The 12,153-nt window shown below is 38.1% G+C and overlaps 1 protein-coding gene across 3 annotated transcripts in view; it reads left to right on the top strand.

Moving 5' to 3' along the window:
- LOC121376232 (ADP-ribosylation factor GTPase-activating protein 1-like) overlaps nucleotides 1–12,153 on the top strand; it is a 76,680-nt gene that overhangs the window by 43,442 nt on the left and 21,085 nt on the right. For all 3 annotated transcript variants that reach the window (XM_041504051.1, XM_041504049.1, XM_041504050.1), the window contains exon 8: nucleotides 7,435–7,524. In XM_041504051.1, the coding sequence (XP_041359985.1) occupies nucleotides 7,435–7,524 (90 nt within the window). The remainder of the gene's footprint in view (nucleotides 1–7,434; nucleotides 7,525–12,153) is intronic.

Consider the following 12,153-nt stretch of genomic DNA (forward strand, 5'->3'; position numbering starts at 1 on the left):
AAACTGATTTGATATCTGTGCCATTCTATATCGTTTAAACTGTTTTGATATCTGTGCCATTTTATATCGTTTAAACTGCTTTGATATCTATGCCATTCTATATCGTTTAAACTGCTTTGATATCTGCCATTCTATATCATTTAAACTGCTTTGATATCTGTGCCATTCTATATCATTTAAACTGATTTGATATCTCTGCCATTCTGTTCAATCAAAGTTATGTCTAAGCTGTATCTTTCAGCTTGAATCAATAGAAGTCTCATATAAAAACCAAAAACAATTTCTTTAATTTTAATAAGGCATCCTATACTTAGAAGGATGAAACACATATACAACCTGTAAATGATATTTGTGAATGCTTGTAAAAATGTCTGATTTCCAGTCATTATTGCAAAATTCTGTTTTTAAAAGTGACTATTCCATCAGCACCAACGCAATAAAACAATGTTCACCTGATGATGCTTGTTGAGGAATATTTTGATAGTTTAAGTGCAATGTCTACAGTTTATAGGTCTTCAGTGTGCTGGTCAGCAACACAAATGTGACCTTTATATCATTAGATATGGGGATTCTCCTGGTGAACTGAATAATGTAATCTGCATATATTTGACTGGTTCACATTCAACTGTCATGGGCATAGTGACCAGCTTTCTCCGTTTCTGCCCATGATAGATGAAACTAGCTCTGCGATGAGTAATGGCCAAGAGGAATCTATGGGCACTGTGGTCGGTGTAATCTATCCAATAATGTAATACTGGCAGCGTGTTTACCTCAGTGACTTGAAGAGGTGGTCCGGTAATCGTTTTTATATTATTACTGCTGGTAGGTCTTCCTGTGGGCAGTCCATTGATTGTTATTTGCCAGTCTTTCTGTCCCAGTCCACTTGAGTTCATCTCAAACTGGGTACAATTTGCAGTTTATTGCTGTGAGTAGGACGCAGTGCTCTCATCGGTGGGGTTGTGATGCTGTTAGCAATAGGAGGAGGAGGAGTTTGATTACATCAAGTCACTTTCAGCACACACAAGCTTATTTCAGGTCTGTGTTCTCAAGGGTTAGATTTAGCACAGAAATCTGTTCATAGAAGCTCATTTCATTTCTCAGCGGTTGATGGCTGGATTTAGCAGAGAAATCTCAAGTAGGAGCTGAAGTGGCCGTTAATTGTGTGAGCAGTACGGCAGGCCAGCTGTTGTCTGTGGACTGCCAGCTGAGATTTCTGCAAAGCCAGGCTTCTACAAGTCAGGAACTCTAGCAAAAACTAGTTTCGGAACCTCTGGTGGTAAAATAATTGTGTGTAGTTGTAAGTTGTTCTTATTCTAATGTACATGTAGGTTGTTTTTTGTAATTTTGCATTTAACAGGAAGATGTGTTGTACTGACTTTACAGTTTACTGCATTTTGTACCTGGCAGAGTAAAGGGATATATAGATTCGATTTTGTCACAGCTTTGAATAAATTTCATCTGGTCTTGTTTATATACCGTATTTGACCGGAAATAAGCCCATGTCTTTGAATAAGCCCCCCCCCGTTTTGATAGCATTTAAGAAATTAGGCCCTCATTCGTAAATAAGCCCACCCCCAACTTCGTCACCTTATAAATAACATGAAATTGCAAGTTTGCTCAAAGTTCATTTAAAAGGTCATACCTCCTGCAGATAATTAAACACAAATGTAACACAATATTTTACCACCAGTGAGATTTAGCAGTCTAACAATAACAGTGTGTAACATTGTTTTCAATTTCATGCCTGCAGTATTTCTCTGAAGTATCCAAGCCCAAGTATGAACTAAAAACCAATGTCTATTTTTACCACCACACTGGGTCCGCAGTTAATGCTAATTAAGCAAATACCTTATTCTGATTGGCTAAGAACAATGACCGTAGATTGACAATTCTTTGTAGTGTAAGCTGGCTGTCTGTGTCAGAAATGTGTGTATACGCTATTGAGTTGTTGTTAATTGCTGTTGTTTTAAGTCTTCTCAGCATTAAATTTTGGATGTAAATAAACAGCACTTGTAAGTGATTGTAACATAGAAGGTGTGTTTCTGATAATTAGATACTAGTAAAAAAAACCACAATTTAATTAATAACAATTATTATTTATTAATAACAAATGGAACACTAATTAATAGATGTGCTACTGAACGTTTTTTGTTTTCTTCCTAGTTCATTTAAGTATTGTTATTTATTTTAATTATTATTGTTAAAAATTTTTTCAACAAAACTGGCCCCTTGTCTGGGAATAAGCCCACCCCATGCTAAGCTCACAATGAGTTGTCTTGGCCCCCTGGGCTTATTTCCGGTCAAATACGGTACTGAGATATGATTTTAATTTGTAAAAGTCCATTGCCAGGCAATAACAAGAGTCTCTTGACTTTGATGGTTCTCTCAAGATCACTGTTTGGAAGTAAGGACTGAGATGTCCAGCATGGAAGAACTGGTGAAAGTCACAAACTGCGACCATGATAGGTTTGCACTACAACAGTTTGTTCTGAACGTCCACGTTGAACTCCTTGAGCTTGACTTTGACCGTGACCAAATAACTTTAGTATACTGTCGTGTCCTGATACGGCAAAGGACAGAATAAGTGGTAAATTAACTGTTTTGAGAAAACTAATTTTTGCGACTTTCTGGTAAAGGTTTTGTTAGGCAACGGAATGATTTTGTTTCTTAAAGTTAGTAATTCAGGAACGTATTTCTATGGTATCTATACCATGATGCTGAATGACAAAGCATTACCTTCCCGGTGAAATACTTGTGGCTGTAATTATATTCCTTGCTGCATGTAACATGTGTTACTGTTGTCCATTGTTCAACCCCATGTAGTTAATTATTGTTAAAAGTTACTTGAGTATATGTGGTCAGCACTTAGTATGGGACTAGAACTGTGAGTGTTGATATGACAACACAAGCCTACAGAAAGTTAACATAGGTCTTTCAAAGGTTGTGTTAATGTGTTGTGTATAAATTAGAAAAACTTCCTGTCAAATGTTGCTGCTAATTGAGTGAATTGACACTGGGTTTCTCTAGTAGGTAGACCAGGTGTGACAGATATACAATACACATAATATCAGGTGTTGATCACCCAATGTGCTGTTGTGATGTTAAAATGTTTTGTTGTTGTTTTTTTCATTTCTTTGGAGTAGATGACACCCACAGGTGTAGAATCAACCCCCATCCTAGCTGATGGACTTGATTTTCCCCCCATTGCAACCATTGCTCAATGACTGATATGTATGTGTGGTATGTACTATCCTGTCTGTGGTAAAGGTGCAGTTAAATGATTCCTTGCTACTACCTAGTAGCAGCAGGTTTCTTCTCAGCTGTATCCTCTCAGTTTCTAGATGTATGTGTGGATTAACTTACTGGATGCTGTGAAATATTCCTTGTCTTGTTTACCTGTAGGGGGTGGGACATAGCCCAGTGGTAAAGCACTCACTTGATGCACGATTGGTCTAGGACTGATCCCTGTCGGTGGTCCTATTGGGTTATTTCTCATTCCAGCCAGTGCTATTCTGTCTGTGGAATGATGCATATACAAAATGCCTTGCTACTAATGGAAAAAATGTAGGGTTTTTTTTTTTATCTAAGACTACATGTGTATTTCTGAATTACCAAATATTTGACATCCAGTAGCCGATGATTAATAAATCAGTCTGTCCTAGTGGTGTCATTAAACAAAACAAATTTTATTTTTGTCTATCTGTAAGTAAGTGACATTTGACTTGTCCTTGTTATTTCTCTCTGTGTCTTGGTTTTCATGTTAATAACTTGATCATTGAATTTGTTTGCGAAGGTTGCACTAACCAATTAATTGTTAGTAACAGTTCTTAATGGAAATGATGTGCACTGTCAGCCTTCATTTGAATTTATGTCACATTGATGGCTAAATCCAATTAATGTCCCAGGATCCATGAAGAAGACTCCTGTTAAAATTGTATTAAAGACCTGTGTATAAGTTGATAATGCTGGACTAGGTCTTGTTGGGCTCAGTAATTTGATGGTTTTGTTGCAGTGGATATTTCTCAGGAGATTAAGTGTTAACCTTATCAGAGATCATGGTTAAAGGGACAAGATCAAGGAACAGTTGAAGGACGGTGGGAAATTGGATGTAAAACATGGTTAAAGGACTGCAAACATTAGGTGGGAAAGGATGTTGGAAGTTCATGGAATATTCATTTTGGATGTAGATAACTGTTGAAGTACAGGAAACATTGAATGTGAAACATATGAAAGATGATTAAGTATGAAGAACATTCATTTTGGATGTAATTTAAAAAGATTGAAGGACACGGAACATTGGATGTAAAAAAGGTTAAATAAAAGGGAGCATTGTAAAAGACAGTTTGAAGTAGGGGGAACATACTTTGCAAAAGACAGTTGAAGTAGGAGGAACATTGTAAAAGACAGTTTGATTATAGGGAACACTATGTATCAGATGGTTAAGTACAGGAAACATTGTACAGGGAACACTATGTATCAGATGGCTGAGTACAGGAAACAGTACAGGGAACACTGTATCAGATGGTTGAGTACAGGAAACATAGTACAGGGAACACTGTATCAGATGGTTGAGTACAGGAAACATTGTACAGGGAACACTATGTATCAGATGGTTGAGTACAGGAAACAGTACAGGGAACACTGTGTATCAGATGGTTGAGTACAGGAAACACTATGTATCAGATGGTTGAGTACAGGAAACATTGTACAGGGAACACTATGAATCAGAGGGTTGAGTACAGGAAACATTATACAGGAAACACTATGTATCAGATGGTTGAGTACAGGAAACATAGTACAAGGAACACTGTGTATCAGATGGTTGAGTACAGGAAATATTGTACAGGGAACACTGTGTATCAGATGGTTGAGTACAGGAAACATAGTACAAGGAACGCTATGTATCAGATGGTTGAGTACAGGAAACATAGTACAAGGAACACTATGTATCAGATGGTTGAGTACAGGAAACATTGTACAGGGAACACTATAAATCAGATGGTTCAGTAAGGAAATATTGTACAGGGAACACTATGTATCAGATGGTTGAGTACAGGAAACATAGTACAGGGAACACTATGTATCAGATGGTTGAGTACAGGAAACATTGTACAGGGAACACTATGTATCAGATGGTTGAGTACAGGAAACATTGTACAGGGAACACTATGTATCAGATGGTTGAGTACAGGAAACATTGTACAAGGAACACTATGTATCATATGGTTGAGTACAGGAAACATTGTACAGGGAACACCATGTATCAGATGGTTGAGTACAGGAAACATAGTACAGGGAACACTATGAATCAGATGGTTGAGTACAGGAAACATTGTACAGGGAACACTATGAATCAGATGGTTGAGTACAGGAAACATTGTACAGGGAACACTATGAATCAGATGGTCGAGTACAGGAAACTTTGTACAGGGAAGACTATGTATTAGATGGTTGAGTACAGGAAACATTGTACATGGAACACTATGAATGAGATGGTTGAGTACAGGAAACATTGTACAGGGAACACTGTGTATCAGATGGTTCAGTAAGGAAACATTGTACAGGGAACACTATCATATGGTTGAGTACAGGAAACATTGTACAGGGAACACTATGAATCAGATGGTTCAGTAAGGGAACTCTAAACATTGTACAGGGAACACTGTATGTATCAGATGGTTCAGTAAGGAAACATTGTACAGGGAACACTATGTATTAGATGGTTGAGTACAGGAAACATAGTACAAGGAATACTGTGTATCAGATGGTTGAGTACAGGAAACACTGTGTATCAGATGGTTGAGTACAGGAAACATTGTACAGGGAATACTGTGTATCAGATGGTTGAGTACAGGAAACATTGTACAGGGAACGCTGTGTATCAGATGGTTGAGTACAGGAAACATAGTACAGGGAACACTATGTATCAGATGGTTGAGTACAGGAAACATAGTACAATGAATGCTATATATCAGATGGTTGAGTACAGGAAACATTGTACAGGAAACACTGTGTATTAGATGGTTGAGTACAGGAAACATTGTACAGGGAACCATATGTATCAGATGGTTGAGTACAGGAAACATTGTACAGGGAACACTATGAATCAGATGGTTGAGTACAGGAAACATTGTACAGTGAACACTATGAATCAGATGGTTGAGTACAGGAAACATTGTACAGGGAACACTGTATCAGATGGTTGAGTACAGGAAACATAGTACAGGGAACACTGTGTATCAGATGGTTGAGTACAGGAAACATAGTACAGGGAACTCTATGAATCAGATGTTTGAGTACAGGAAACATTGTACAGGGAACACTATGTATCATATGGTTGAGTACAGGAAACATTGTACAGGGAACACTATGAATCAGATGGTTGAGTACAGGAAACATAGTACAGGGAACACTATGAATCAGATGGTTGAGTACAGGAAACATAGTACAGGGAACACTATCAGATGGTTGAGTACAGGAAACATTGTACAGGGAACACTACAAATCAGATGGTTGAGTACAGGAAACATTGTACAGGGAACACTATAAATCAGATGGTTGAGTACAGGAAACATTGTACAGGGATCACTGTGTATCAGATGGTTGAGTACAGGAAATATGATACAGGGAACACTATGTATCAGATGGTTGAGTACAGGAAACAGTACAGGGAACACTGTGTATCAGATGGTTGAGTACAGGAAACATTGTACAGGGAACACTGTGTATCAGATGGTTCAGTAAGGAAACATTGTACAGGGAACACTGTGTATCAGATGGTTCAGTAAGGAAACATTGTACAGGGACACTGTGTATCAGATGGTTCAGTAAGGAAACATTGTACAGGGAACACTGTGTATCAGATGGTTCAGTAAGGAAACATTGTACAGGGAACACTGTGTATCAGATGGTTCAATAAGGGAACTCGGAACATTGTACAGGGAACACTCTGTATCAGATGGTTCAGTAAGGGAACTCGGAACATTGTACAGGGAACACTTTATGTATCAGATGGTTCAGTAAGGAATCATTGTACAGGAATGAAAGGTTTCAGGATTTATTTGGAATTCTGGATTTTAAATCATCTGTACAGTGTTTCCAGGTTTTCTGCTTTTTGTCGAACATTTGATATTCTCATTAAAACATAAGATTTGGTTTTGTCTGACATTCTACGTACTTTCTGAATGGAGGCTTCCATTTTAAACCATTGTACAACCTTAATCCTAGGGCCAATCTTAGTACTTGATCACCAATATTAAAATGTTTGAATGTTGTGTGTAAAGGAGTAAAAAAGCGATAACAGTGGATGTGAACATGGTTCCATCTGTCAAAAACGGACTGAGCCTCCAGCAATAGGCAGTTTTGGAGGCTATTGATTTTATTTGCTTGCATGAAACGGTGATGCTAATTAAAATATCAAATGTCTATTTGCAGGCAGTAAAAATTGCCAGTAGTGCAACGAAGAAGACCAAAGAAATTAGTCAGACTGTGAATGAATCTGTCATCAGACCCACTCGTGATAAGGTTTGTTTTCCTCATCTCATAACAATAACTGTATTCAGTGCATGTTGTCACTGTCCTTTCTTAGTCTCATATTGGACTGTTTTCTGTTAGAGTTCATTTACAGTTAGCATCATTTCTCTTTCTGGCACCAAATCTGCTATTTTTGTAGTGCCACAGGGTCAGTGAATGCTAATAAATTGTAATGATGTTAGCCCTTTTAGTGGCACATTTTTTGACACACTAGTAGTTTGGCTAATTGTGTTAGTAATACTTTGTTCAGAATAAAGGTAGCACTGATTGGGTTCAGAAGTTGATCACCATAGTAACGCATGCTCATTTATTTGTTTGTGTCTAAGATTACAGGTCAGATTAGCTAAGTGGTGTGTTCGATGTGTACGGTAAGTAAATACACCATGAGGTTTAAGACTGCTAGGTATGGCTAATGTGTTCCACTACCAGTACCGTAAATACACCATGAGGTTTATGACTGCTAGGTATGGCTAATGTGTTCCACTACCAGTACAGTAAATACACCAAGAGGTTTATGACTGCTAGGCATGGCTAATGTGTTCCACTACCAGTACAGTAAATACACCATGAGGTTTATGACTGCTAGGCATGGCTAATGTGTTCCACTACCAGTACCGTAAATACACCAAGAGGTTTAAGACTGCTAGGTATGGCTAATGTGTTCCACTACCAGTACCGTAAATACACCAAGAGATTTAAGACTGCTAGGCATGGCTAATGTGTTCCACTACCAGTACCGTAAATACACCAAGAGGTTTAAGACTGCTAGGTATGGCTAATGTGTTCCACTACCAGTACCGTAAATACACCATGAGGTTTATGACTGCTAGGTATGGCTAATGTGTTCCACTACCAGTACCGTAAATACACCAAGAGGTTTATGACTGCTAGGTATGGCTAATGTGTTCCACTACCAGTACAGTAAATACACCAAGAGGTTCAAGACTGCTAGGTATGGCTAATGTGTTCCACTACCAGTACAGTAAATACACCATGAGGTTTATGACTGCTAGGTATGGCTAATGTGTTCCACTACCAGTACCGTAAATACACCAAGAGGTTTAAGACTGCTAGGTATGGCTAATGTGTTCCACTGTTCCACTACAGTACAGTAAATACACCAAGAGGTTTATGACTGCTAGGTATGGCTAATGTGTTCCACTACCAGTACCGTAAATACACCAAGAGGTTTATGACTGCTAGGTATGGCTAATGTGTTCCACTACCAGTACCGTAAATACACCAAGAGGTTTAAGACTGCTAGGTATGGCTAATGTGTTCCACTACCAGTACCGTAAATACACCATGAGGTTTAAGACTGCTAGGTATGGGTAATGTGTTCCACTACCAGTGCAGTAAATACACCAAGAGGTTCAAGACTGCTAGGTATGGGTAATGTGTTCCACTACCAGTACCGTAAATACACCATGAGGTTTAAGACTGCTAGGTATGGCTAATGTGTTCCACTACCAGTACCGTAAATACACCATGAGGTTTAAGACTGCTAGGTATGGCTAATGTGTTCCACTACCAGTACCGTAAATACACCAAGAGGTTCAAGACTGCTAGGTATGGCTAATGTGTTCCACTACCAGTACAGTAAATACACCAAGAGGTTCAAGACTGCTAGGTATGGCTAATGTGTTCCACTACCAGTACAGTAAATACACCAAGAGGTTCAAGACTGCTAGGTATGGCTAATGTGTTCCACTACCAGTACCGTAAATACACCATGAGGTTCAAGACTGCTAGGTATGGCTAATGTGTTCCACTACCAGTACCGTAAATACACCATGAGGTTTAAGACTGCTAGGTATGGCTAATGTGTTCCACTACCAGTACCGTAAATACACCAAGAGGGTTAAGACTGCTAGGTATGGCTAATGTGTTCCACTACCAGTACAGTAAATACACCAAGAGGTTCAAGACTGCTAGGTATGGCTAATGTGTTCCACTACCAGTACCGTAAATACACCATGAGGTTTAAGACTGCTAGGTATGGCTAATGTGTTCCACTACCAGTACCGTAAATACACCAAGAGGGTTAAGACTGCTAGGTATGGCTAATGTGTTCCACTACCAGTACAGTAAATACACCAAGAGGTTCAAGACTGCTAGGTATGGCTAATGTGTTCCACTACCAGTACCGTAAATACACCAAGAGGTTTAACCTTTAGACTACTGGATTAATTTTTAACAAAAACCACGTTGAGTGGGTACAAGTTTATAATTTTTACTCACATATATTCACTCAAATGTTTCATAAATACATGAAATAAAGTTCATATATGAATCGGTAAGTATTATTTTCGTGTCTTTTTTTTGTAAAATTTATTGTTTTAGATCGGCTAATGGTGGTTAAAATTAGGCAAAAAATCGAAAAAGTTGCGTTTACTTACGGGCATTTGTGGCCAGCTGTCCAGTATTTATGTCCATTATTCCCGATAACAGTGGTTTTCTGACCAGAATTTTTTTTTAAACCCGAACTACGATTCATATTGCAATATTTGGTAATTTTCGTTGTTGGTAAAACGATCAAATTTATTATTAAATTAGCTGTTACAATCAGCTATCGATCCCTGAAAATTACCGCGATGTGCCACCATTGTTGTCAAGCGAAAATACTTGCCGAAAACCACTTTTTGAACTCAAAATTTCAAGGTATTTTCAGTTGAAAAAATCAAAACAAAAACCACCATTTTGAAAAAAAATCTTTTTTCTTTAATTATATTTCCGTTTCCGGTGAGTGTCGTGTGCAAAACGGCGGGAAATATGAATTGGGGAATGCACTGTATACAGTGTACAGTATATCGACTGACGTGACGTCGGGCGAGATATCTCGCCTGCAGTAGTCAGAAGGTTAAGACTGCTAGGTATGGCTAATGTGTTCCACTACCAGTACAGTAAATACACCATGAGTTTTAAGACTGCTAGGCATGGCTAATTTGTTCCACTACCAGTACCGTAAATACACCAAGAGATTTAAGACTGCTAGGTATGGCTAATGTGTTCCACTACCAGTACCGTAAATACACCATGAGTTTTAAGACTGCTAGGCATGGCTAATGTGTTCCACTACCAGTACCGTAAATACACCAAGAGGTTTATGACTGCTAGGTATGGCTAATGTGTTCCACTACCAGTACAGTAAATACACCATGAGGTTTAGGCAAAAAAAAAAAAAAAAGTTTGTTTCAGGTAACATGGCCAAAAAAAGTAGGGTAGGTAGGTTGTGTGGGGTTTTTTTTTTTTTTTTTTTTTCTTTTTTTTTTTTTAGTTCAAAGAAAGGTTACCCTACCTTAAATGTGTTTGCGAGAGAAAAACTCAGTCTCAAGATGAAAGACATGAAGGCAAGCTGTCTGAAAAATCTTAGTTTACTCTTTGCAGCCAGAGAGAAATAAAAACAATCTCACTGTCAATGTCAGTTTTAAGTTTCAGGTGCCATTTTCAAAAGACAGGAAAACAAAAAAAGTTCAAACTATTCCTTTCACCAATAAAAGTCAGTAGATGACTGCACAGAAACTTCACAGCTTTGTCCAGTTTTGTCAGAGGATGACTGCACAAATTTGTCCAAGTTGGTCAATAGATGTTTGCACAAAAAGTTCACAGATTTATCCAGTCAGTAGATGACTGCACAAAAACTTCACAGATTTATCCAGTCAGTAGATGACTGCACAGAAACTTGACAGCTTTGTCCAGTTTTGTCAGAGGATGACTGCACAAATTTGTCCAAGTTGGTCAATAGATGTTTGCACAAAAAGTTCACAGATTTATCCAACTTGTATTGGAAATAACAAAACAATACTAATTTTGTGTGCAATTTACAAATCAATCGGCTTAGAAATGAATAACTTGTAGTAAATTTCATAGTAATAAAAAAGGCGTTCCTAACCCGAGTACTCTGACTGTAAGAGAGCTAGACGGACATTTGGACATAAATAATGAGAGCGTGTTTATGTTCAAATGTCCGTCTAGCTCTCTTACAGTCAGAGTACTCGGGCTAAGGCGTTCCCTGTGGGACGGACTTATAGTTTTAATGTTTATTAGCCTATTGAACAATCACTCAAATTAATTTATTCCCAATTAACTGAAACACTGAAATAAATGTGAACTGTTTAATGTTAGTGGTTATTCTTGAATATTCCGTTTAATTATTACCCATGCTCAGCAGTTGATAGGCCTATCTACATCACTGGCGTAGGAAGCGGCTTCGATGGTTTATATATTAATTTTATATGTGTGTGTACCCACCCACCCCACTTTTTGGTATCTTCCTACAGGCTACACCCGTGTATATTAAGCAGTAGCCAGCAACGAAAATTATACCAAGTCTTCTTCAAATGACCTTCACCTTTGCATGTGGAAAAAATGTGATGACTTGTAGTCTGTGCATGTGGTATCGAGAAATCCTTTATTGTTTTGTTGAGATCGCACGTTGTTGTTTTTGGAAAATAAACCTACATTGTATGAGATGACTGGAGTTACGATAATACGATATATTTTTCTCTATAGGCCTACAGTATTTAGCAGTTTGTAATAAAAGCCGTTTAATCGCCACACACGTTACCGTACTGTCATGCGATCTCGTGTGTCACCAATTACCGTGGTACCTAATAAGAG

The sequence above is a fragment of the Gigantopelta aegis genome, chromosome 6 (genome assembly GCF_016097555.1).
Source record: "Gigantopelta aegis isolate Gae_Host chromosome 6, Gae_host_genome, whole genome shotgun sequence".
NCBI lineage: Eukaryota > Metazoa > Mollusca > Gastropoda > Neomphalida > Peltospiridae > Gigantopelta > Gigantopelta aegis.